This window comes from Nomascus leucogenys, chromosome 5 (genome assembly GCF_006542625.1).
Source record: "Nomascus leucogenys isolate Asia chromosome 5, Asia_NLE_v1, whole genome shotgun sequence".
NCBI classification, from domain to species: domain Eukaryota; kingdom Metazoa; phylum Chordata; class Mammalia; order Primates; family Hylobatidae; genus Nomascus; species Nomascus leucogenys.
The window spans coordinates 124,088,326-124,116,253 of record NC_044385.1 but is presented as its reverse complement, the minus strand read 5'-3'; the positions used below and the strand labels follow the sequence as shown (position 1 = coordinate 124,116,253).

Sequence of the window (27,928 nt, the reverse complement as noted above, 5' to 3'; positions counted from 1 at the left end):
TATAAAGCACCTTTACATGTTAATATAGTATAAACAATTTTCCAAAAATCAAATAACCTCCTACATCCTTATTAGCACAGAACTTTAAAATGACACATTAAAATGCTTGCTGGTGGCCGGGCACCATGGCTCATGCCTGTAATCCCAGCACTTTGGGAGGTGGGTGGATCACCTGAGGTCAGGAGTTCGAAACCAGCCTGGCCAACAAGGTGAAACCCCGTCTCTACTAAAAATACAAAAATTAGCCAGGTGGGGTGGCAGGCGCCTGTAATCCCAGCTTCTTGGGAGGCTGAGGCAGGAGAATTGCTTGAACCCAGGAGGCAGAGGTTGCAGTGAGCCGAGATCTCACCACCACACTCTAGCCTGGGCAGCAAAAGTGAAACTCCATCTCAAAAAAAAAAAAAAAAAAAAATGCTTGCTGGCTCTTTGAGTCTGACACTGCTCTCCCTTCTCAAGTATTTTAAAAGTTAAAATCTAACGGGGGGGGGGGGGGGGGGGGGGGGGGGGGGGGGGGGGGGGGGGGGGGGGGGGGGGGGGGGGGGGGGGGGGGGGGGGGGGGGGGGGGGGAAGGATTGTAAAAAAAAAAAATCTAACTGGGAAGGTGGAACTGAAGGAGAAACCATGTAGATGTCATTTTTAATACCTATGACCTGGCCTGGATTAACAAGGAAAGTGAGGGTGAAGAAAGGGCCTGGGGGAACAACCACCACGCCCACCATATGCCAAGCCTAGCCTCAGAGAGCCGGGGCCCTAAGGGAACTGGCTGTGAGACACACAAGCCTCCTAAAAGCCAAAAACCGAAGGAGGATCATTCTCAAGGTAAAAGAAATAACACAATTGTTCGGAGGACAGTGGAGGCAGCGAGTGTGAGCAGGTTTCACAACACTCCCCACCCCTGCCTTCCAGTCCTCAGCATACCCCACACCAGTTTTTGCGGCAAACAGCTCAGCCTCATTCAAAGATGAGCGACCACAGAATAAGAACACAGGCAAAGGCAGCTAATAAGGTGCATTTGTAAAAATAATCAACAGAAGCTGCTGCATAACGAAAATGCAGTGCCCGCTGTTCAGAAATTATTAACAATTTCAAGACAATGACAGGGGAGCATTCGTCCAAGCGTGGACCCTTATGTGGATGCACAGGTCCCATGCCCAGGAATCTGGGCCTGAAAAACAAAGGTAACAGACTAAGAGCTCAGAAAAAATAGTCTTCCATTGTCTCAAAAATATTAAAGATAAAATGGTGCTTCTAAAAATGGGGGGCTCAGAGACTAGATATGAAGTTCCAAAGAACTGACAGTCATCAATCTAAGAGATTTTAAATGGACTGATAGAGCTGAAGAAATAAATGGACTAGAAAAAAAAATCCAGAATGGAAGCCACACAACTACAATAAAACATAGTGTAAGCTCCTATAAACAGAAGAAGAGAGCAAAGAAGGAAATCACTCAAAATTACTAAAAAGGAACAACAAGAGGGACAAAGATACACAAAAAATAGTAAGAATAGATGCTAGATTTAGAAGACAAAGAAGATAAAACCTGACAACTATGGTTCCCAAAAAGTGAGCACCATTCAAAATATATGCAAAAACATTAAAGGATCTTAAAATTTTACTGATACAAAGACAGACTTGAATCAACAGATATTATGGTATACAACATACCAGGAAAGTGACATAAAACAGCCAATGCCCAAGCAATGCTGGTAAAACTCTAAACTTCAAAAAGAATCAGAGAACCTCATGGGCAAATCCAACGGAAAAAGCTAGTCATGTGCAAAAAAAGAAACATTAACCCAGCCTCAGCTTTCTCTTCCAGAAATATCCAGTGCTAAAAAAGAATGGGAGCAATGTCTAAGAAATTCTGAAGGCAAGAACGTGTGGCCCAAGACCTTGGTACTCGGCCAAATTGTCCTTCAAATATAAAAGCAAGGAACAGCTATCCTTAAGTGTAAGACCTCAAGGAACACAGTACCTACCAGGGCTTCTCTAAATAAAACCATGTGGCTGGGTGCGGCCACACTGGGTTTACCCCTGTAATCCCAGCACTTTGGAAGGCCAAGGCAGGTGGATCACTAGAGCCCGGGAGTTTGAGACCAGCCTGGGCAATATGGCGAGACTCAGTCTCTACAAAAAATACAAAAATCAGCCAGGTGTGGTGGCATGCGCCTGTAAGTCCCAGCTACTCAGGAGGCTGAGATAGGAGGATTACTTGAGTCCAGGAGGGTGAGGCAGCAGTGAGCCATGATGGCACCACTGCACTCCAGCCTGGGCGACAGAGCAAGATCCTGTCTCAAAAAATAAAATCGATTAAATAAATAAAACAATGAACCAACCAATGAGTCAAAATGTAAAATTCAAGCAAGGTAAAAACACAGTAAAAAGACTAGCAACAAGTTCTGAATCCGTCCTAAAAAGGGACTAAGTCAAAGAGCTATGGGAATTGCGGCATTATTAGAATAGAATAGAAATGTTACAATCCTTCACATTGTAAAATTCATAATTAACTGATAAAATTTTGGAGCTTGGGAAAGAGGGAGAGCATAGGTCAGTTCTAATTTTTTTTAGCTTTCAAAGGAGTCTCACAAACTCATAGTTTATAAGAAACTATTCTAATCTCTTAGTATTTATCATCTTCTATCATAAATTTAGTTTCTAAAAGATAGCGCTAATCTCTCTTGCAATGAAGTCAGCATTTCTATCTTGCTTTACTTTCTTTTCCTTTGCTTTAATTAAAGTCTATTTTATTTTACATCTTTAAGTATTAAATACCATGTATAGTAAGATCCTATGCCCATGGCAAGTTCTAGACAGGGCTCACAAAATGTTACCAGCATCATAGGCCAGGCACAGTGGCTCATGCCTATAATCCCAGCACTTCGGGAGGCCAAGGCAGGAGGATCGCTTCAGCCTAGGAGTTTGAGGTTACAATGAGCTGTGATTGTGCCACACACCCCTGGGCGGCAGTGAGATTCTCTCTCTCTCTCAAAAATAAATAAATAAATAAATAAATAAGTTAATATTATTTCTAAACAGTAAGATTTAGGGTGAGGTTTTTCATTTCTTTTTACTTTTTTGTATTTTTTTTGTAATGAGAATGTATTGCTTCTTCCCAAACAAGTCACTTTTTAATAATAAAGAACAATCTTTTCATTACTACCTAAGAAACTGACTTTATTGGTTTTGCTCTTCTCCATCACTGCCAGCCAGGCAAAAATCTCAACTTAAGTCTATTCACTTATTATTCTTCCTCTTATTCCCCACTTTGCAGGGGATAACACTGAAATCCAGGGCAGTTAGGTCATTTGCTGTCGGTCACAGCACCAAGATGTGACCTCAGACAGCCAAGCTGCGTAACATGTGAGCTGACAGAATTACTGAAGCTCATTTGGTTCATCCCAATTTTTTCGTTCACTTAGTAGGCATGTGTGGACCTAAACCAGCAGGGAGAAGTGCTATCTGCAATGAAACGGCCATACCCATGCATGTCTGGTGGATGTACATACAATACAACTCTTTCAGAAAGCAACAAGAGCGAAATTCTGTCTTAAAAAAAAAAAGAAGACTTAAAAATGCTTAAACTCAGTAATTCTGTTTGTAGGAATCAACCCTAAGAAAACAAATGTAAACACAGAGAAAGGTATATAAATGAGGAAACACAATCTAACAACAGAGTATTAGGAAAATAAGGCATCATAGAATCATACAATTGATCATTATGCAGGCATTAAAATGCACATTATGGAGAAATACCAAGGAACAGTGGAAAATACTTATCAAGTGAAGACAGCCCACTAACATTCCTCATTCAACACAGCGGACTGCACTCAGACGTTCACCCCTATTCCCTCCCAAAATCCCACTAAAATGATAAACATTACTTTACAAAGGCAGATTCTCAACAAAAGGAGCCAGAAGAAAGAGACACCAGAGAAAACAGGTACATCAATAATATTTTAGAAGAAAGAAAGTGAACTGAAAAATCCCAACTAACTTGGAAGAAGGCTGAAACTGAAGGCTGCGGAGGGAGATGACAAGCAGCAGCACGCCGATTTCAAGACAAATTCCAAGAACTGCAAGAATCCAATATCACTGGAAACAGATATGGCTCCACACAAGAAGACTGGCTGAGAATCTGAAAATTTCCTGATACGGTTTGGATGTCTGTTCCCTCCAAATCTCATGTTGAAATGTGATTAGTGTTGGAGGTGGGGCCTGGTGGGAGGTGACTGGATCATGGGGGTGGATCCCTCATGAGTGGTTTAGCACCATTCCCTGGGTGATAAGTGAGATCTTGTTCTGAGTTCACCATCTGGTTGTTTAGAAGTGTGTGGCCCCTCCCCACTCTCCCACTCTTGCCATGTGACACACCCTGCTCCCCCTTTGCCTTCCACTATGATCAACAACTGGAAGCTTACTGGGGCCATCACCAGAAGCAGATACCAACACCATGCTGCTTGTACAGCCTACAGAACTGTTAAGTCAATTAATCCTCTTTTCTTTATAAATTACCTTAGCCTCAGGCATTCCTTTATAGCAATGCAAAACTAACACAATCTCCCACCCCATGCAGCCAGGGACCTACCTTTTCCCTAGCCTGGCAGAAGCAGGAGATATCTCTTCTGTGGAGGCTGAATCTGGGAGGGCCTATGCTCAAAGGGCCCAGGAACAACCAAAGGTAGGAATCAGATGCTATACTAAAAATGAGGGATTAAGTCAAAGTTTTTTTGTTTTTTTTTTTTAAAAGGAGTCTTGCTCAGTCACCCAGGCTGGAGTGCAGTGGCATGATCTCGGCTCACTGCAAGCTCTGCCTCCCAGGTTCATGCCATTCTCCTGCCTCAGCTTCCTGAGTAGCTGGGACTACAGGCACCCACCACCACGCCCAGCTAATTTTTTTTTCTATTTTTAGTAGAGACGGGGTTTCACCATGTTAGCCAGGATGGTCTCGATCTCCTGACCTCGTGATCCACCTGCCTCGGCCTCCCGAAGTGCTGGGATTATAGGCATGAGCCACTGCGCTGGGCCAAGTCAAAGTTTATACCCCAAATTATAAGGTCTTCCCTTCCCAGCCCACTTCTACAGCTCTTATCACAGAATTCTGGCAGCAAAGATCACACCCCACAGTGGAATGTGAGATAAATCTTCTCTGTAGAAACTCAAGAACCCCTATGGACACTGATATGGTTTGACACTGATATGGTTTGTCTGTGTCCCCACCCAAATCTTGAATGGTAGCTCCCATAATTCTCTTGTGTTGTGGGAGAGACCCAATTATCAGAGATAATTGAATCATGGAGGCAGTTTCCCCCATACTGTTCTTGTGGTAGTGAATAAATCCCGTGAGATCTGATGGTTTTGTAAAGGGAAACCCCTTTCACTTGGTTCTCATTCTCTTCTCTTGTCTGCTGCCATGCGAGACATGCCTTTCACCTTCTACCATGGATTGTGAGGCCTCCCTAGCCACATGGAAATGTAAGTCCATTAAACCTTTTTCTTTTGTAAATTGCCCAGTCTCAGGTGTGTCTTTATCAACATCGTGAAAACAGACTAATATGGACACCAACATCTGGGGGTGTCCAGAAAAAAGACAGGTTCCAACTGAAACACACAAAGGACAGTCCACTGTACAAGCCCGACAATACCAATTGATTCCAGCCAGCTTTTAGGCACCTCACTCTTAAGCATAAACAGCTGGAGATAACCAAGTATTTTAGAAAAGCTTCCAACATGAAAGATGGGATGTAACAGTTGAAGAAAAACCTAGAATTACTGTCCTAAGAGAAAACTGACAAATGATGAATTGTTCTTAACACTGTAAGCTTATTCATTGCATTTCCTCCAACTGAGGATGCCTTGGTGTCTAGGAAGAGAGACCCACACAACTTCTCCCTCATCCCACAGCAGCCAGTGTTTTGGGGGCACTACAAGTGAGTTGAATCTCATCTTCCATTCTAGTAAGTAAAGAGATAGAACCTAAATTAGAAAAAGGAATTGTATGTAACACTTTACGGCATGCATTGGCTAAATAAGAACTGGAATCCATTTACATTATATAAATGAATTATTTCACAACTTGAAGCTAAACTCAAGAAAAAAAGGGTTAAAAATATTTGAAGGCCGGGTGCAGTGGCTCACGCCTGTAATACCAACACTTTGGGAGGCCAAGGTGGGTGAATCACCTGAGGTCAGGAGTTCCACACCAGCCTGGCCAACATGGTGAAACCCTGTCACTACTAAAAACACAAAAGTTAGCTGGGTGTGGTGGCACACACCTGTAATCCCAGCTACTCAGGAGGCTGAGGCAGGAGAATTGCTTGAACCCGGGAGGCAGAGGTTGCAGTGAGCCGAGATCATGTAACTGCACGCCAGCCTGGGCAACAGAGCGAGACTCTTTCTCAAAAAAAAAAAAAAAAAAAAAAAAAAAAAAAAAAAAAAAAAATTGAAAATGATTATCTTAGGTACGAGGAATTGGCATGTGGAGGGGCCAGGCAGGGGACAGTCAATTTCCATTACAATAAGTGCTTGATAACATTTTTTTAAATGTTTACATGTGTTACTTTTATTTCAAAATGAAAGCCAGCTACACAACCACAGGTGCAGTGTGATATGACAGTCTTTTAATAAAGGTTAGATTAAAAGAATAGACACAAAAGTGTTGACAGTGGTTATCTTTGAGGGGAGAGATTATAGGCATCTTACTTTTTGCTTGTATCTTTTTTTTGTTTTCTGCGCGTGTGTTGCTTTTAAATACGCATTTCAAGCGCCTGTATTTTAGGATGAGCACCACCGGTTCGCTATGGCCTGGACTGATTCCACGCGTGGCCTTTTAGGAATCTGTTGAAAAATGAGTGTGCACCGAGGGAGCTGAGGAGCAAGTAAAGATGACTCTCTCAAGGAATCCATCTGAGGGCCAGGAGGCAGGTCAAGGGAAGGAAGGGCGGGAGAAGCCTTTTTTTTTTTTTTTTTTTTTAATTTGAGACAGGGTCTCGCTCTGTCACCCAGGCTAGAGTACAGTGGCGTGATCTCGGCTCACTGCAACCTCTGCCTCCTGGGTTCAAGCGATTCTTCTGCCTCAGCCTCCCTAGTAGCTGAGACTTCAGGCGCACGCCACCTCACCCAGGTAATGTTTGTATTTTTAGTAAGGATGGAGTTTCACTATGTTGGCCAGGCTGGTCTTGAACTGCTGACCTCAGGTGATTCTCCCACCTCGGCCTCCCAAAGTCCCGGGATTACAGGAGTGAGCCACTGCGCCTGGTCTAGGAGAAGCTTTTCTTTCACTTGCTTTTGCTTTTTAGAACTGGGAGGGCCCATGCCCCACGTGCAGCGACACAAGGGCGACGCAAGGGTGACGCACGCCACGGCCGTTTGGAGCCTGAGACTCAAACATGGCAGCGCCACCTTCTCCAGGAAGGACAGCCGACCAGGCAGACCAGGTATGCACCTTCCTCTTCAAAAAGCCTGGACGGAAAGGGGCTGCAGGCCTCAGAAAGCGCCCGGCCTGCGACCCCGAGCACGGAGAGAGCAGCAGCAGCGGGGACGAGGGCGACGCAGTGGCTCGGCCCCCGCGGGTGGAACCGAGGCCCCGGGGCCTCCACAGCTGGCGGAAGGCGGCTCACGGCGACAGGAGGTGCGAGGAAGCGGCGCCTGAGGGCCTCGGCGTAGTGTACAGGTCCACCCGCTCGGCGAAGCCTGTGGGGCCAGAGGACATGGGGGCCACCGCTGACTTCAAGCAGGACACCGAGAAGGAGCACCATACGCAGACCATCTTCAAGCGCAGCCAGCGGGTCCAGGAGGCATTGCGGGGCCGGGAGCACGACCACATCTACCGGGGAATCCACAGCTACCCGAGGTACCTGACGCCCAAGGACACGTCCATGGGCAACTCCTCCTCGGGGATGGCGAGGAGCGGCCCCATACGTGCGCCAGGGCACCTGCGCGCCACTGTGCGCTGGGATTACCAGCCTGACATCTGCAAGGACTACAAGGAGACTGGCTTCTGTGGCTTCGGGGACAGCTGCAAATTCCTCCACGACCGTTCCGATTACAAGCACGGGTGGGAGATTGAACGGGAGCTTGAAGAGGGTCGCTACGGCATCTGCGAGGACGAAAACCATGAAGCGGGAAGCGAGGAAGAGGAAATACCATTGAGGTGTTTCATATGTCGCCAGGCCTTCCAAAACCCAGTCATCACCAAGTGCAGGCATTATTTCTGCGAGAGCTGCGCGCTGGAGCACTTCCGGGCCACCCCGCGCTGCTACGTCTGTGACCAGCCAATCGGCGGCATCTTTAACCCCGCCAAAGAACTGATGGCGAAACTGCAAAAGCTTCGGGCTGCAGAAAGTGGGGGCAATTCCCATTTCACAGAAGACCCCGAAGAGGGTCCAATTCCCATGGCTTAGGTTTCCCATAATTCTCACATTTAAAAATAAATTTTGTTGTTCTTTTAGGAAAAAAGGGATGAGAAAGACTCAAGTCTGTTTGGACACTGGGGAGAAGCAGCCTGTTGAGTAAGATGAGAGAGATGACAGTCTTCCTGCAATCCCATGCCTGAGTATGTAACCAAAAGAATTGAAATCCGGATCTCAAAGAGGTATGTGCACTCCCATGTTCACTGCAGTATTATCTGCAAAAGCCAAGAGGTGTAAACAACCCAAGCGTCTATGGATGGATGAATGGACAAACAAAATGTGATATATACACACACAATGGAATACTATTAAGCCTTAACGGGAAGGAAATCCTTTTAAAGATTTAAACGGATCCTTTTAAGGATCACATGCTGCAACTAGAATGAACCTTGAAGACGAAACTGTGCTAAGTGAAATAAACTAGTCACAAAAAGACCAATATGCTGTATGATTTTTCACTAATATAAGGTACCTAGAGTTGTCAAAATTACATAAAAAGTCAAATGATGGTTGCCAGGGACTAGGAAGAGTGGGAGTGGGGAGCTGTTGTTTAATGGGTACAGAGTTTGAGTTTTGCTAGATGAAAAAGTTATAAAGCTCTGTTACACATCAATATGTATATAGTTAATATGAGTGAACACTTAAAAATTGTTAAGGGTACATTTTATGTTTTGTATATAATTAATTTTTTTTTCAAAAAAGCTAAAAAGAGATATCAGAGAAGGAAAAAATGACACAACCAAGACTGGGAGGGAGTGGAGAGGATGGGGTTCAAGAGTTACCAAAACAGCAAATAAAGGACATCAGTTAAGAACCAAGGAGGGGAGGAGTTGACAGAAGAACATCCACGCTGAAATTTGGATTTGATTTTGTTTGGCTGATGTTAACATCCTCTCACTTAAAATGGCAATGTATTCCTCTCCCAAGACAAACACCAACAGATCCATGCTGAGTTCCTCACAGCTGATGAGTTCCTTACAAGGAATTGACACAGATTATGTAAATTTTCATAAGAGCCTATCTTATATATCAACTTTGGCTGTGAATTCCTTGAAGACTGAAACCATGTCTCACATACTTCCTGTTTTTTAATGGCCAACAGGTAGCTCAATTAAAAGTCAGTTAGTGAAAAGTCAATCAAACCAAGCTACCTAGCAGTCGGCTATGCAAGCACCTGCTGCAGAGTGAACTTCAGCAAAACTTTCCACTTGATTTTCACCTTGAACCACACCCATCGACCCACCCACCACCATGGCCAGTTTGCAGGCAAAAGCAGAGCCGTGGTTGAGGGCACAGACCCAGGAGCGAGTTAGGATTCAAGTCATGGTTCTACCAGTTACAGCTGCGTTACCTTGGGTATGTTACTTTACCTCTCTGTGCCTCAGTGCCTCAGTTTCCTCATACGTAGTAGTATCTCACAGGGTTGTTTTGAAGCAAAAATTAACATATTTAGAACAGTGCCTGACATATAGTATGTGCTATAAACATCGATTATTATAATTCAAGCAGGGAAAATGGCAGCTTGATAGTCGACAAGGCAGACAGTTCAAGTGCCCCATAAAAGTGAGCCATTTATTCTGGCATTTCACATAGAGCTTTCTCTAAGAATTGTCCTTGCCAAAGCTAATAACACAAAGCTTGTGTACAATGACTTACTGGGCCCTACCCCTAAGTCCGTCCATTTTTGTCAGTTCTGTCAAAGGGCTATTTTATTCACTTTCAAGCCTTCCAAAAACATTTGGAATCTGCACAAAAGAAGAAATATGAAACTTTCAGGCACTCCGAAGCAGAAACTCTAAGCTCTGGCTCCAGGATTTTCCTCGCAAGGCTCACTCGAGTTTCTTTACAGTGCTTCATGTGTGTTTTAGACCCCCTCATAGACACTGGACTCAGCTACACTCGTGAACCTTGTCAACAAGTGCTCCAAGTCACTAACCTTTTGAAAACATTCCAAATATACACTAAGATATATAGTTCTTATTCCATTTTTAAAATGACAGAATAAGGTTCATAATCGATCATTTGCAAAATTAAGCAGAAAGGCGATCACTGGTAAGCGCTGCTGAATTTGGCAATTTGGTTTACTAACATAGAGTGGGTAAACAAAATCTGCTAGCATTTTGGCCGATTTCCTTCCAGTCTTTTCTCTGTGTATTTTTCATATTAACGTATGAAATAAACATTGTGGAGTTGGAAGGAAGAAGCAAGCAGGACTGCAGGGAGTGCACACATTCCTTGGGAGCTGAGTCCTTCCCATCACCACGCTCTAAGGTCACAACGCTGAAGCGACCCCTCAGACTTTTGCTGAAATAGCGCAGAACAAGGATGAGGACAGTCCCCCATCAGCACTGCACCACCTTACACAGCACACTGCTGGGGAAGTGAAGAGCAGTGTGGGGCCAGCTGGCTTTCAAAGTTAGCACCGTAGTTACGGGCACTTTATCCTGTCTGGACCAGGTCCCACCACATCACACCCCAACCCCTATCCTTCTGGTCAAAAGAACACATCAGCCAGGCTGCAGTTAAGCAACAACTGACTTGACCTTTTTTCTGTTCACTGAAGGCACACGTAATGGTCAATAAGTCCTTCGGAATCAACATGAGCAACGTGAGAAAAATCTGGCAAAACCAAACAACGCTTTGATGTTTTAATTAATTTGCATGGACTTACGAAGGCAGCTCCAGTCCCTCTCCCCATGACTGTGAGTTTCTGGTTAGGCCTTCTGAAATCCTGAAAATGCCTCACAGGCCTGCATTCCAAGGTCACAAATCCCCTAGGATTCCAAAGACTCCAGGCAGAGACAAAAACCTAGAGTAGATGAAAATCAAAACCTGAAGACATTGTACCCAGATTGATTAATATCCCGAAATATACAAAATTCCTTCTAAGGAGTTTTCATAAGTACCACCTAAAATTGAAGAAAACAGGAACATTTTGCTGTTGACTTTTTCTGTGTGCCAACTGCCCATAAAAATTCCTCTCCTGTTTTGCAAGGACAGAACTCTCAAGAACAAATGACCTAATTAAACCTGAGATTTCCTGGCTTAGAGCTACGTATAAAGCTGAAATGCACTGAAATGATGCTGAATTTGAAAAGAGCTCTATGCCAAACTGATTCAGTGAATTGGGTTTGCCTTTTTTATTCTACATATCCAATGCTGGAGCTAAAAAATACGAGACTGATAGACATCCTTAACTACTTTTATTTATAAAGCAACCAGAATGCTTATTTCCCCACTTATCCACTGCACATTTTTCAAAATGTGATTATACCACACTACAAATGCATCTTTTTGGCACATTTCATTGGTCTGCCTTTGCTACTGGGTTGTTGCCAGTGCAGTACAATAACGTGGATCTGCTGTCTCTCATCCTAGCTTTCAGAAACGTGCTAAGTTATCTCATACTCTCCTCGGGCTCTAGACTCCCACCCCCACTGATGTGCACAGATGTTCAAGGAGAAAGAATTATTTCTTCCTTTAAACGAATGTCAAGGGCCTGGCAAAATCCTGTACTAAGAAATGCAGAAGTCAGCACTCTTGAAAAGCTGGTTATTAGCTCACTTCCTTCTCTCTCCAGCTTCTCCACTTCCAAAAAATAAATATGAAAACTATAACACTTGCCCAAGATCTAAAACAAACCAGGAAGCAGGTAGGTTAAGGGCTAATAGGTAACTTTTCTCTGCTTCTGTCTGTTGAATGTTAAGGAACTGTTCCTTTCATAGCTGAGCATTTTAAGGGTGCTATGCTAGAGGCAGCTCTGTGATTTTCGTTCTTTGGCTACAACCCCTGGGGAGGTGAGGTCATGGGGAAATTCCAAGGGGGTCAAGGAGACCAGAAACCTAGCTAGTCACATAACTTGCTCAGTGGCACTGCCGGAGACCAGCCCCAGCCCGTGCCAACCCCCACTGACGCCCTACTTTCAGAGGCTTGCTGATCCTGCCAGTTTCTCCTGCCTTCCAAGCACTCTGTGCCTACGGCCACCGAGACCTCCTTGAGCAGCAGAAATGAAATCAGTCACCACACCCTGGTGTCTGCAGGACTCCCACTGAGAAAAGTTTCATTCACGGCTAATCAGAACTAGAATTCTCATACTTTTTCCCACCCCGCCCAACAAACAGCAGAGCACAGAAAAAGAACAGCCGGATTTCCATGGCCCTGCACTGTCCGTGACATCTTCTCTTTGTTACCATCCAGAAGAGAACTGCTGCACTGACAGGAGGCTGGCAGACACCCCCAGAGCGCCACAACACCTGCAGCCAGAGACCTAACGCAAAACAAAACCAAACCTCAGGCTGAATGTCATTTTCTGTGTGATAGGGAAGAAAATGAGATAAAGAAATGTGACCGAGCGCATGTGCAGATACATGCAGGGGCACAAGTCTGAATGGTCAACTCAAAAATGTTATTCACACTCTCAGACGAGTTCAGAGGCTATCTCATTGGTGGGGAGGCAGATTTTAAGCAAATCATATAAATTAGACTAATCTGTGAATATCTGACTGAATCTGCACCCTTAGAAAATAAAAATTTTGCATAATTTTTTAACAATGTAGCTCTGGTATGATTACTGCTATTACAGTAAATTTTTAAATCATCTTATTTATACCTTGGTAAAATAAAATGGACTTCCACTTGAACATGGCAGATTAACCACATGCCTGTATCAACACCAAAAATCCTACAAAAATGCCAGTAAATATACTTTAAGAGGACTATAGCAGCAGGAACAAGAGCAGATAAAACATTCTACTGACTTTTGGGTGACAGAAAGCAAGAGAGAGGTCTGTTTTGATTTGTATCGTAAGTGATGCTCAGAGAATTCCAACAACATAGTCCAAAGCCCAAGAGGCTCATGCTGAATGGGAAGGGGGAAGGGTGTGGGAAACAAGAGGGTGCAAGTCACTATATGAAGAGGCTAGACCTTTGCACCCAGGGACCCTCTCCCACCTACCCAAACCCCAAAGAAGTTTATTACCCAAGGACAATGAACCAGGAAAATTAGAAACTCACATACTCCAGGCACAATGACAAAGAGAGTGTGTATAATTCAGGGCTGAAAATGAGGCACGAGGTGTTGAGAATTGAGGAAGAATCAGTCTACTTACTGTACCAGGGAACCCCCACAGTCCCCTTCTTCCATCCTGCTTCCAGAATAGCTTATACAGGTTTATTCCAGGCAGGGCTGGTGGAATTATTCTCAGGACCATCTCAATGAGCACATATATTGATATTTGAGGATTTCCTTTGACAAAAAAGACCAGTTGCTGCTTCATCATTTTAAAGAAAAATCAACAATTGACAAGTACCATCCATGTGCACAAAAATTCCAACCTGATTTTAAGTGCCTTGGATCAGCCAAAGATCAGTACACATTCAAGAAAAGCCTGCAAAATGAAAGTCAGATCCAAAACAAAGAAGAGGAAAAAAACCTTCTAAAAACATGTAGATGGCCGGGTGCGGTGGCTGACACCTGTAATTCCAGCACTTTGGGACGCTGAGGTGGGCAGATCACTTGAGATCAGGAGTTCGAGACCAGCTGACCAACATGGTGAAACCCTGTCTCTACTAAAAATACAACGATTAGACCAGGTGTGGTGGCTCACACCTGTAATCCCAGCATTTTGGGAGGCTGAGGTGGGCAGATCCCAAGATCAGGAGATAGAAACCATCCTGGCTAACATGGTGAAACCCCATCTCTACTAAAAATACAAAAAATTAGCCGGGCATGGTGGCACACACCTGTAGTCCCAGCTACTCGGGAGGTCGAGGCAGGAGAATCGCTTGAACCCGGGAGGCGGAGGCTGCAGTGAGCCGAGATCGCGCCATTGCACTCCAGCCTGGGTGACAGAGCAAGAAGATGCTGTCTCAACAAACAAACAAAAGTTAGCCAGGCGTGGTGGCGCATGCCTGTAATCCTAGCTGCTTGAGAGGCTGAGGTGGGAGGATTGCTTGAACACGGGAGGCAAAGGTTGCAATGATCTGAGATCACGCCACTGCACTCCAGCCTGGGTGACAGAGTAAGACTCTATCAAAAAAAAAAAAAAAAAAAAAAAAATGCAGACATTCTAGGTAGCAGAAGAAAATGTTTTAAAATCTAGACTATTCCCCAAGAGAATAAGAATCTCTTCCAAAATACAAGAAGAGCTACAATGGAAAAAAGGCCAGTAGCTCCCCGAAATTGATAATATGGATAATTGAGTTTTATTTCTATATTAAAGATTAATTTGAAGAGATCTCATAGGAAGTAAGGCAAAACGTAACTAGATGGAAAATTTTAAAGGTAGGAAAGTAGAGAATCTTCCTAAAGCCCTAATCATCAAATAATACGAAGTTTTTTTAAAAGAATTTTTTTTTTGAAAACTTAGGAAATATCTCAGACCGATGGACAATGGTGTCCAGACTAAACGGAGAAAGCAAAATACCCAGCATAAATAATTTTAAAAGGATCTACACCAAGGTACATGACAAAAGTTGTGACACTTTAAAATCTTAAGATTCTAAAACGTTCCAGGGAGAAGAAGAAAAAATTAAATCATATCCAAAGTATGTTAGAAGACAACAGAGCAATATCTTCAAAATTTCAAGGATAGTAGTTTCCTTTTTTTTTTTTTTTTTTTTTTTTTTTTGAGACGGAGTCTTTCTCTGTGCCCCAGGCTGGAGTGCAGTGGCGTGATCTTGGCTCACTGCAGGCTCCGCCGCCCGGGTTCACGCCATTCTCCTGCCTCAGCCTCCCGAGTAGCTGGGACTACAGGCGCCTGCCAACATGCCCGGCTAATTTTTTGTATTTTTAGTAGAGACAGGGTTTCACCCTGTTAGCCAGGATGGTCTCGATCTCCTGATCTCATGATCCGCCCGCCCTCGGCCTCCCAAAGTGCTGGGATCACAGGCTTGGGCCACCGTGCCCGGCCTCCATTTTTAACTCTGTATGTAGTAAAATTATCAAGGAAATCTAAGGATGCCTTAAAGTTTCTTCTTCTTGTTGTTCTTTCAAGAGACGAGACAAGGTCTTGCCATGTTTCCCAGGCTGGTCTTGAACTCCTGGCCTCAAACAATCCTCCCACCTCAGCCTTCCATGCAGCTGGAATTACAAGCATGCACCACTGCATCCAGCAAAGATATTTTCACATGTTAAAGATTCAAAAGAAATGTAGCTCCTTGTACCTTTCTGAGAAAGCTACTGGTATAGGTGTTCTACCAAAACAATGCAGTAAATCATGAAATGAGATGATACGGAATCCAGAAAAGAGCATGTCCAAGAAAGGAGAAGAGTAAAGGAAAGCCCCTGAATGATGGTTGTGAACTAGGCCTAGAGTACAACGCATTCAGATAGAAGCTGAAGGATGGGGGTGCTACAGAAGGTGAAGCACCAGGAAAAAGGATGATGGGGGAACTGAATGGCTATAAATGGCTTAGAGATCAGTACAAATTAGTTGAAAGAAAACTGATAGGTTGGTTCAAGTTATTAGCAATGGATACGTAGAAAAATCAAGCAAATTTTAAAAAATGAATTATCTCGGGAACAACAAAAAAAAAAAACAGTTTTTGAAGAAAACTATCATAGGGCATTATCTGGCTCAGCAGTGAAGAAGTCCACACAGTCATAACGACATACACACCAACACTGAGTTAAACAAAGACTGCACTGCGAACCACACTGGGTGAGTGCAGCAGGGGTTGAGAGCTGATCCCCCCTGCCCACAGCAGGAAGTACAGGACACCTGAACATTTCACCTACTTCTTAAACAGCCTCTCAGCTCAAGATCCTGTTTTCTGATCTTCTATCAAATCCACAAGGTCTCAAAGCATTTATCATTCCAATCACTTTGGGAAGGGCTCCACCAGAATGAAGGGAAAAAACAAAAACAAAAAAACAGAAATCAGAAGATAAGCTCCAGGAAACAAATTTCAAGAAAGAGAAGCAAAGGGGATGACCAGGGTCATGGGGAGATCCCTGAAGCAGTCCAGGACAGAGACCCTACATCAGGTGATAGAGGCAAGGGGGAACCCCCGCTAGATTACAGTAGGGGAGACCCTAGGACGCTGACCAGGCCAGTGAGAAACCCGGCCCAGTCTGAAGACTTCTGGACAAGGGTCTCTCAAGGATGAAATGGGATATCCAATGATCTGATTAATCTGAAGAGACTAAAAGGCGATTTAGACAACAGGTGAGAGTTTCAGAATTAATTAGATAAGTACGTGGAAAATGAAGCAAAGGAAAAGCAAGATAACTATTAACTCCACGGGAAACAAAACTGGGCAACAAAGGAAAATTAGTTATGGTATATACATGAGCCACAAAGCTCATGACGCAGTTCAGCTGTCAATAGTCATAGCAGAATCTATTACAACAGCATGGCACCAAATCTGTTCTTTCTTTTTTTTTTTTTTTTGAGATGGAGTCTCGTTCTGTCACACAGACTGGAGTGCAGTGGCGCGATCTCGGCTCACTGCAAGCTCTGCCTCCCAGGTTCATGCCATTCTCCCACCTCAGCCTCCCAAGTAGCTGGGACTTCAGGCACCCACCACCACGCCCGGCTAATTTTTTGTATTTTTAGTAGAGATGGGGTTTCACCGTGTTAGCCAGGATGGTCTCGATGTCCTGACCTCGTGATCTGCCCGCCTCGGCCTCCCAAAGTGCTGGGATTACAGGTGTGAGCCACCGCGCCCGGCCAGCATGGCACCAAATCTAATCTATTGGAAGGCTCTTTATTCTTGTAGAGCTGTGCATCATTACTACTGATTATTATCAGAAAAATAAAATTAGATCCCAATATTACTTGAGTCAATGTAGATTTTTTTAATGAATCATCAAGTTGTAGAAGACAATATAAAATTTTTTAAAACTGTTCGCAGCCAGGCGCGGTGGCTCATGCTTGTAATCCTAGCACTTTGGGAGGCTAAGGCGGGCAGATCACTTGAGGTCAGAAGTTCGAGACCAGCCTGGCCAACAAGGTGAAACCCTAGCTCTACTAAAAATACAAAAATTAGCTGGATGTGGTGGTGGACACCTATAATCTCAGCTACAAGGGAGGCTGAGGCAGGAGAATCACTTGAACCACGGAGGCAGAGGCTGCAGTGAGCTGAGATCATGCCACTGCACTCCAGCCTAGGTGACAGAGTGAGAGAGTGAGACTCTGTTTCCAAAACAAAAAAGAGTAAAACTGTTTTCAAATTGCGTATCTCTCTTAAGCATGACCTAAATGCTACATGCCATAAGGGAAAAAAAACTAATAAAGTGCAAAGCCAAAAGCAAACTAGGAAAAAGTACTTGAATTACATATTATAAAGGGCTGATTTTCTCCATATACAAAGGAATGCCTATAAATCAATAAGAATTCTCCATATACAAAGGAAGTCCTATAAATCAATAAGAAAAATATTTGCAACCTCATGGAAAATTGGGCAAGGGACAGGAACAGGGAGTAGAAGGATGGTCAAGAAAATACAAATGGCTTGTTGAGTTGTCAGCGTTTGAAAATATATTCAACCACAACAAGTAGTAAGAAAAGTGCAAAATGACAATTAAGAAAAAATGGGCCGGGTGTGGTGGCACATGCTTCTAATCCCAGAACTTTGGGAGGCCGAGGCAGGCAGATTGCCTGAGCCCAGAAGTTCAAGATCAGCCTGGGAAACATGGCAAAACCCAATTTCTACTAAAAAGACAAAAAAATTAGCCAGGCGTGGTAGTGCACGCCTATAGTCTCAGCTTCTTAGGAGGCTGAGGTAGGACGATCCCTTGAGCCCAAGGAGGTCAAGTCTGCAGTGAACCATGATCACGACACTGTACTTCAGCCAGAGGGGCAGAGCGAGACCCTGTTTCAAAAAAAAAAAAAAAAGAAAAGAAAAGAAAAACTGGCATCTCACTGATCAGATTAGGACAGGTGAAAATATGTGCCATCACTGTGGGTTTCAGGTTGGGGAAAAATGGCCTAAACACAGTGATTAAGAGCGAACAGCAGATCCAGACTGTGTGGGTTCAAATCTCTGCTCTGCTACTTGAGGTGAACCTTGGGCAAGTTACTTCATCTCTCCTGCCTCAGTTACCTCATCAGCAAAACTGTGATCATGATAATACCTCTCCCCTACAGGTAGCTTTGGGGATTAAACAAATTAATATTTGTAAAACATCTGATACAGTTTCTAGCACAAAGTAAGCACTATATGCAAGTTCATAAAACGAATGAACAGCTATAAGGTTATAAGCCGTGGAAGGCAATATGGCAATATCTGTGTATATTAAAAACAAATACAGACTTTGACCACTGATCCTACTAGGATTTAATTCTTCAGGTATCACCGATCTTCAGTGCAGTGTCGTTTAGACGAGCAAAATATTCAGAACAACCTAGATGTCTATCGATAGGGAACATTTTACAGATTATTTAATGGTACCCCTCTGTTTATATGCTGATAAAAAGAATGAGGCTAATCTGTATGTACTAATATGAAACCATCTTCAGAGTGTATTAAACTGAAGAGAACAGGCACAACACCATATTTAGGGTATGCTACTATTCGTGCTAAAAGTCTATGCATAAAAGACTTCTGGGCTGGGCACAGTGGCTCACACCTGTAATCCCAGCACTTTAGGAGGCCAAAGCAGGCGGATCACCTGAGATCAGGAGTTCGAGAGGAGCCTGGCCAACATGGCAAAACTCCATCTCTACTAAAAATACAAAAAAATTAGCCAGGCGTGGTGGTGTGCGCCGGTAATCTCAGCTACTCTGGAGGCTCAGGCAGTAGAATTGCTTGAACCTGGGAAGCAGAGGTTTCAGTGACCCAAGATCGCACCACTGCACTCCAGCCTGCATGACAGAGTGAGACTCCGTCTCAATATAAAGAAAAAAAAAAAAAACACTTCTGGAAGGGGTTTTTTTTTTAATAAATGATGAGAGATTATCGTATTAAGGTCTTACCAGGTTTGTTTTAATGGGAAAAAATTACTAATGATGCTGAAGTGTTGGAAAAAGTCTTTTTTAAATAGAGTAAACTTTCCCCTGTAAATTTTCATTATTTGTGTAACAAACTTTTTCCCACAGCCTTCTGTTAAAACAAACTTCAGACTGACAAAGGGTCAAACTGTCCTGAACTCTGAATTAGTGGGGTTTAAAAATCAAGGCATGTCCATCTTTGGGCACAGAAGAGCACTCACAATATCTTCAATAGTTACAATCTGCCTCAAAACACTGACATTTCTCCTCAAAAACTGTTTCATTTCTTTGAATATCAGCATAACATGCCAAGTTACAGTATGATTTTAAATCACTTAAAGGATAAAGAAGAATGAGACCAACGAAGCAATCATCACATCATTCACTTTGGACTTTTTTTTTTTTTTTTTGAGACAGAGTCTCGCTCTGTCACCCAGGCTGGAGTGCAATGGCTCAATCTCGGCTCGCTGCAACCTCCGCCTCCCAGGTTCAAGTGATTCTCTTGCCTCAGCCTCCAGAGTAGCTGGGATTACAGGTGTGCACCACCACGCTCAGCTGATTTTTGTATTTTTAGTAAACACAGGGTTTTGCCATGTTGGCCAGGCTGGTCTTGAACTCCCAACCTCAAGTGATCCACCCGCCTCGGTTTCCCAAAGGGCTGGGATTACAGGCGCACACCAACACGCTCAGCTAATTTTTGTATTTTTAGTAGAGATGGGATTTCACCATGCTGGCCAGGCTGGTCTCGAACTCCTGACCTCAAGTGATCCACCTGCCTCGGCCTCCCAAAGTGCTGGAATTATAGGTGTGAGCCACTGCGGCCGACCCACTTGGGACAATTCTAACTGACAAACCTCTCAACCTGCCAAACCATGGTTCTATTTCTTCCCCTCTCACACATATTTACACATTAGATGGTGGAGGAGGAAGCTATAACAACAAGGAAGAATGCTCTGTAATTCCTAAAACAATTATCAGCTTGTTTTGTATTAAACAAAAATCTAAGTTCTCTGAAAGACACCTCTCATTGGATTCACAGCAGTAGGTAAAGATGCATACAAATGAAGGCCACAGATGTGTCGCTTTGTTGTTTAATCAAATACAAATCAAAAGAATCTTAAGCCAAGGGAATTCAATTAGAAAGAATTAAAAGGCTTTTGAGCATAAACCCACCAAGAGCAACCCAGACTCTCTATGACTCTTTCAAACTAGAACTAAAATGTCCTAGTTTCAGACTAGAACTAAAATGTCCTTTCCCACATTCTCAAGAGTTCCTGAAATGCTGCCCTGTGGCTGTCAGGTAAACAGAGTCCAGATGTTCCGTCACCCGCCATATGGTGAAAACAAACGCCACGCCCCCGAAACTGACCAAGGTGGCCCGCAAATTAACAAACGGAGGCGCCTTTCTGTCCTTCGTTTCCTGCACAATCTTACATGCTATTAGGTAAACTCTTCATCAAAAGTAAGGCATTTGCAGGACTTAGTGCCAACAGGATTATTCATGGAGGTGCAGTCAAGCAATCCAGCAATTAGAATTAAGCTAAAGAAGGATAATCTTGAAGTGTTTAGAAAAAGTCATGCTGGCCAGGTGCGGTGGCTCATGCCTGTAATCCCAGCACTTTGGGAGGCCGAGGGAGGCGGATAATCTGAGATCCGGAGTTCAAGACCAGCCTGGCCAACATGGTGAAACCTCGTCTCTACTAAAAATACAAAAATTAGCCGGGCGTGGTGGTGGGTGCCTGTAATCCCAGCTACTCGGGAGGCTGACGCAGGAGAATCACTTGAATCTAGGAGGCAGAGGTTGCAGTGAGCTGAGATCGTGCCACTGCACTCCAGCCTGGGCGACAAGAGCAGAACTCCATCTCAAAAAAAAAAAAGGAAAGAAAAGGCCATGCTAAGTTTAATTTATAAGCCACTAATGGATGCTACCATACTACCAAGTAAGTATTTTTTATTGCTGGAACCTGGGAGGCAGAGGCTGCAGTGAGCCTAGATCACACCACTGCACTCCAGCCCAGGTGACAAAGTGAGATCCCATTCCCAAAAAAAAAAAAAAAAACACAAATAAGTATTTGATTTGATTTTCCTAAATGGCTATTTGGGATTTGAAGGGGAGGGGTAATTTTTTGTTTTTAATTTTTAACTTTTATTTTAGGTTCAGGGCACATGTGCAGGTTTGTTATATAGGTAAACTCATGTCACAGGGTTTAAAAGACTATTCTGTCATCCAGGTACTAAGCCTAGTACCCAATAGTTATTTTTTCTGCTCCTCTCCCTCCTGCCACCCTTCTCCAAATAGGCCCCAGTGTCTGTTGTTCCCCTCTGTGTGTCCACTAGTTCTCATCATTTAGCACCCACTTGTAAGTGACAACATGCGGTATTTCCTTTTCTGTTCCTGCGTTAGTTTGCTAAGGACAATGGCTTCCAGTTCCATCTATGTTCCTCCAAAGGACATGATTTTGTTCTTTTTTATAGTTGCATAGTATTCCATGGTATATATGTACCACATTTTCTTTATTCAATCTGTCATTGGTGGGAATTTAGGTTCCTTCCATGTGTTTGCTATTGTGAACGGTGCCACAATGAACATTCGCGTGCCTATGTCCTTATGGTAGAATGACTTATATTTTTGGGGGTATATATCCAGTAATGAGATCGCTCAGTTGAATGGTAATTCTGTTTTTTGCTCTCTGAGGAATCGCCACACTGCTTTCCACAACAGTTGAACTAATTTACACTCTCACAAACAGTGCAGAGGCATTCCCTATTCTCTGCAACCTCGCCAGCAACCTAAATTGGTATTTGTTTTTAAGATCTTGTAGCTCCTGACTTGCAAGGCGCCTCAGCCACTCCTAGAACATTGTTAGAGCATCTCTAACTTTATCAGAGGCTAACAGGCCTGGACGTGAGAGAGACAGAAACAATCTAGAAGTCAAAGGTAGATAAAGGGTAAAGTAGATAAAGTGTCAGAAGACTAAGATCATAAATAAATGTATATTTGCCACCCATTTGTGACTATAAGTTCAAGGCTTTTACAGACCATGGGGGCTAAACAGCTGGTGAGGTCAGCCCAGGTTTGAGAGGTTCAAGGTAAGTTTATCCAGAAACCCCAAGAGGGGTTTCTTCAACAAAGATTTAATGAGCACCTACTACAGGCCATGCCCCAAGCTAGGAATAGCTGCACAGACGCAAACAAAATAAGCCAGAATTGTTGGTACACAAGGAAAAGATTCTCCTCTGCACATCAATGAGAAGGCAGACCTTGTCAGTTCTTGCCTGCCCACCACCTTAGAAATCTGTCCTACGCCACTTAGAAACTCCACACTTGTACGCAGGCATGGCACACAGGAGTATTAACTGATTCATCTCACTTTAGGTGTCTCCCCTGACACTTAAGACTTTTCTGGAAACATTCCCGCTACAGTTCAATTTTCTAACCCATGAAGAACACTTTTAATAGAAACTGAATCCCAAACCCCCTCCTCCAAGGGCCAGTGAGAAAAAGGTCAAGTGATAAAAGAAAGAGACAGGAAGAGCCAGGCACAGTGGCTGGCCTGTAATCCCAGCATTTGGGGAGACTAAGAGGAGAGGATTGCTTGAGGTCATTTTGAGACCAGCCTGGGGAAGATAGCACGACTTCCGTCTCTACAAAAAAATTCCAAAAATTAGCCAGAAGTGGCAGACTGCATCTGTAGTCCCAGCTACCCAAGAGGCTGAGGTGGGTAGATCACTTGGGCCTAGGAGGTTGAGGCTGCAGTGAGCTATGATCACACCACTGCACTCCAGCCCTGGTGACAGAATGAGACCCTGCCTCGAAAGAAACGGAGAAAGAAAGAAGGATGGAATGATGGAGGGAGGGAGGGAAGGAAAGAAAGAAAGAGAAAAAGAAAGACAAGAAGGTAGGGACTTCATAGTCCCTAAAGCCTTCTATACACATTCTGGGAAATCGCCACATCATAAACAGTCAAGGGCTTGAAAGACATCTGGGAACCCCCTTCCCATCATGTGAACTCAGCTGCATTCCTCAGAGAAAGGTCAACAGGAAATGACCTCAAGAGACCTCTGACCTCAATCATGTTGACTTAAAGACTACTGAAGCTGCCGAGCATGGTAGCTCATGCCTGTAATCCCAGCACTTTGGAAGGCCAAGGCGGGCGGATCATTTGAGGTCAGGAAATCGAGACCAGCCTTGCTAACATGGTGAAACCCCGTTTCTACTAAAAATACAAAAAATTAGCCGGGCGTGGTGGCGCACGCCTGTAATCATAGCTACTCAGGAGGCTGAGGCAGGAGAATCATTTGAACCCAGGAGATGGAGGTTGCAGTGAGCCAAGATCACCACGCCATTGCACTCTGGCTTGGGCAACAAGAGCAAAACTCCATCTCACAAAAAATATACATATATTACTGAAGAAAGATAATGGAGGGGAAAGAAATTCACAAAACATATGTATATTATCAATTTGAAAAAAAATAGAGCATTCTTAAAAATGTAAAAATTGGCCGGGCACGGTGGCTCACGCTTGTAATCCCAGCACTTTGGGAGGCCGAGGCAGGCGGATCACGAGGTCAGGAGATCAAGACCACAGTGAAACCCTGTCTCTACTAAAAATACAAAAAATTAGCCGGGCGTGGTGGCGGGCACCTGTAGTCCCAGCTACTCGGAGAGGCTGAGGCAGGAGAATGGTGTGAACCCGGGAGGCGGAGCTTGCAGTGAGCCGAGATTGCGCCACTGCACTCCAGCCTGGGTGACAGAGCGAGACTCCGTCTCAAAAAAAAAAAAAAAAAAAAATGTAAAAATTAAGGAAACTGTGGGAAGTTGATGGTAGGGAAGGTTCAGCGGGAGGACATAGGGGAATTTTAACTTCTGCTCCATTTTGCTGAGAACCTAAAACTGCTATGAATAATAAAGTCCATTAAGAAAACAAAATAAGGCAAATATAAGCCAGGCACAGTGGCTCACTCCTGTACTCCCAGCACTTTGGGAGGCCAAGTGGGTGGATCACCTGAGGTCAGGAGTTTGAGACCAGCCTGGCCAACGTGGCAAAACCCTGTATCTCTACTAAAAATACCGAAAAAAAAAAAAAAAAAAGTAGCCAAGCATGGTGGTGTGAGCCTATAATCCCAGCTACTCAGGAGGCTGAGGCAGAAGAATCACTTGAACCGGGAAGTGGAGATTGCAGTGAGCCGAGTTTGCACCACTGCACTCTAGCCTAGGCAACAGAGCAAGACTCAGTCTCAAAAAAATTTTTTCAATTTAAAAAATTTTTTAAAAAAAGGCATATATGACAAAAGCAATCTGTGTGTGCTGGAGTGGCAGTCGTTAATAACAGGTGTCTGTGTGTATGTATTCTGCCTACTTTTCTTCACTTTCCATGTTTCTACAACGACCTTATTTGTTTTTGCAATTAACAAAAAGAAACAAGAAAAAAAGCTTTTAAAGAAACGAGGCTATTTTTAAAGCCTCAGTGAAACACAGCCCATTCTCACGTGAAATACATTAGGCTACCCTTATGATCTGTGTAGGACAGCTGGTCTACCCAAGTTATCCTGTAGCAATGCAGGGAAAGAGGGGACAGCCACTACCCAGCGCCAGGCAGCCCAGACCCCACCATCACGCCTACAGCACACACCTGCCAGAGTGCTGGCATATCCACTCAAAGGAGGCTTCATTTCTCAGTTCCTTTATGATGTGACTTCAATTTAAAAATAGAACTCCTTCTTCCCTCACCTCCATCACCAAGCTCCAAAGCCATGGTTTCCTGGCCACAGTGACTCTCACAGGCTTTCACTGGACCTGGGCTTTGGTTTCTAAAAGGTGAAATGCTGCAAGCAACCTCTGGTACCAACAACTGTGTATCAGACAGGTCAGTATCTTCAAAGGTGAAGCTAAAGTACATTTTTAAGACCATGACTGGCCTCCAAAAATGCCTTGAAGGAAAACAAAATTGTACTACAATGCCAAAAATGATGATGAAATCATCTGGTGATTGACCAGATTTTCATCCTCCAACTTCACAACTGCTCACTGCTTGGCACTAGGGTGAGGCCAGTGAGGCACTCGCCTTGGGTACAGAATTTAAGGGAGTGCCAAATACTCCATAATTAAGATAGTCATGTGTAATGAATATTTTTTTAAATCACAAGTAGGCTGGGCGCAGTGGCTCACACCTGTAATTCCAGCACTTTGGGAGGCCGAGGCGGGGGGATCACCTAAGGTTGGGAGTTTGAGACCAGCCTGACCAACATGGAGAAACCCCATCTCTACTAAAGATACAAAATTAGCCAGGCATGGTGGCGCATGCCTGTAATCCCAGCTACTCAGGAGGCCAAGACAAGAGAATCGCTTGAACCTGGGAGGCGGAGGTTGCGGTGAGCTGAGATAGCGCCATTGCACTCCAGCCTGGGCAACAAAAGCAAGAGTCCATCTCCAAAAAAAAAAAAAAAAAAAAAAAATCACAATAAAAAAAATCCACAATGAACAAAGCAATAAAATTTTCAATAAAGATTCTGACCCTGATCTTGCAAGATAAATCTCCTCTCACCCTCATCTGGCATACTCAGGGACACTTGTACTACAAGAAGACCCCAAACTGTGCCTCCAAGAAGAGTGTGGACTCTGGGAAAACCTGACTTCGCTTATTAGCTGTGTGACATTGGGCATAATACCATATAGTCTAAGCCTCAGCTTCCTGTCAAATGAATATCTTCTTCATTGAATGGTCGAGTAAAAATCTATGCAACATGCTGAGCACAGTGCCTAGCATGATCCTAGCACAAAACTGGCCATGGGAATAGCACCCCATCAAGGAGCATGACTCCAAGGATAGGCCGGAAGGTGTTTCCTACATGCTCTCTGCCATGCTCGTTCACACACTAGACTCAAGCAATTTTCAGGAAATGGGTTTTGGCAGATCACTGGGATTTCTCTACCTTGAAGATAGACTTTTCTTATTTTTCTCCTCAATCTTAGGACTGATCAACCTTCCTGGCCCAAAATTATGCCGGGGAAAGCAAGGAATGGAGCTAGCTTTCCCAGCTCTCCAAGGAATGGAGGAGCCATCCTGTCTAGCTCCTCCAGGTGAACAGGCAGATGCGGCCACAAACAGCATGATGCAGACGGAAGACACAACCATCTCTGCCTTTCTCAGAATTTTCTTTCCTAACAGTGAAGTACGCCATTTTTTAAATAAAAAGAATCAAACCACCAGACAGTCTCTTAGCCCCTACAGTCCTGGCTAAATTACCTATAATCCTGAGAAAAGCAACTGTTCCCTGTCCCTGGTCCCCTGCCAAAGGCTCTGAGCCTGACCTCAGATTCACCCTTTGGGGTTTATTTATGTCACTTCGGAGTTACTATTCTCAAATGGTACCTAGGGCCTGAGTTCATGCTTATGGTACTCTACCTCCAAAACCAAAGCATCCCACGGACCTGGACAACCTTGATCTAACAACCTTGAACTTCTGAACTACAAATAAACTCCTTGGAATAACCATCTCCCCAAGAAGACCATCTCTCACTCAAGTATCATGTGCGCCTCCCTTACTTTGTTATGTGCCTTTGACACACTGGAATAAGAAAATGACCTTTGAGTAGATGGTTTCAATAGTAGAGTAGGGACAGATTTGCAATGCATGTTCTGTAGCCAAAGTATGTCTCATGACTTTTTATATGTGTAGCAGGCTTAGCTTAATCCACAAGGGAAAAAAATTTAAGGTTTCCCTTTTCATGCACTCTGAAAAAAAACTGTTTTCTCTTCTCATTGTAAATGACATGGTTTGGTAATTACAAAAGCAATAAAAATTCGTGGGAACTTTAGAAAATACAGAGAAGTTCAAAGCAGAAAATAAAAACCACTTGGATTAATCTCATGCAAAGAAAACGGTAAGTAACATCCTTTTCTCAATACATGTAAGTGTATGTCATGCATAGAATGTTAAGCAAACATGCTCATCTTTTAAGCATCAAACTAACAGTATAATCACAAAAGAAGTGGTAAGTGACCTCCCAACCACAGGAGGGTCAAGGAAGAGCAGTATCTCAGAACCTCATCCTGCAGAAGAAGGCCAAGGGAGGCTACATTTTACAAAGAAATATACAGAAATAATTTGTGACGACATTTACCACTTAAGAGAGTTCATCTTAAACATTTATTGAGCACCTACTATGTTCCTGGCACTCTGCCAGGCACTAGGAATGCAGATGTGTAAAATACTTAAGTAGAAGTTGCTCTAAGTGAGGAAAAACTTCCTGAGCTTCTATCTCTGCTATGCCAATTATTAAGCTGTGTGGCCTTAGGCACACTTAACCTCTCTGAGCCTCCATTTCCCTCTTATGTAAAATGAGGATAAAAATCAAGGTGGTTGGGCTGTTAAACTCAGCCTAGGACCTCAAATGTTCAGTAAATGTTAGTGCTCAAATAACCAAAATGAGTGGGGAGGAGAGTAAACAAGCCAGTATAAGCATGGAGGGTCCACGCTGGCACCTGGGAGGAGACGTCAGCCTTAGGGAAGGCTTCTGGAAGGAGGTAGGCAGGGACTGGGTGAATGTCAGAGCAGAGAAGGACTTGGTGGAAAGCCGGGGCA

General features: G+C 43.8%; 2 protein-coding genes across 4 annotated transcripts in view; one reads left to right on the top strand and one right to left on the bottom strand.

The window, feature by feature from the left end:
• Positions 1-27,928, bottom strand: part of FARP1 (FERM, ARH/RhoGEF and pleckstrin domain protein 1) — a 312,172-nt gene that overhangs the window by 268,896 nt on the left and 15,348 nt on the right. The gene's annotated exons all lie outside the window — the stretch shown is intronic.
• RNF113B (ring finger protein 113B) lies at positions 7,353-8,840 on the top strand. Its single transcript, XM_003279205.4, has 2 exons — positions 7,353-8,340; positions 8,448-8,840. Exons 1-2 carry the CDS (start codon positions 7,386-7,388, stop codon positions 8,459-8,461), a joined length of 969 nt encoding a protein of 322 aa, XP_003279253.3. The 5' UTR covers positions 7,353-7,385; the 3' UTR covers positions 8,462-8,840.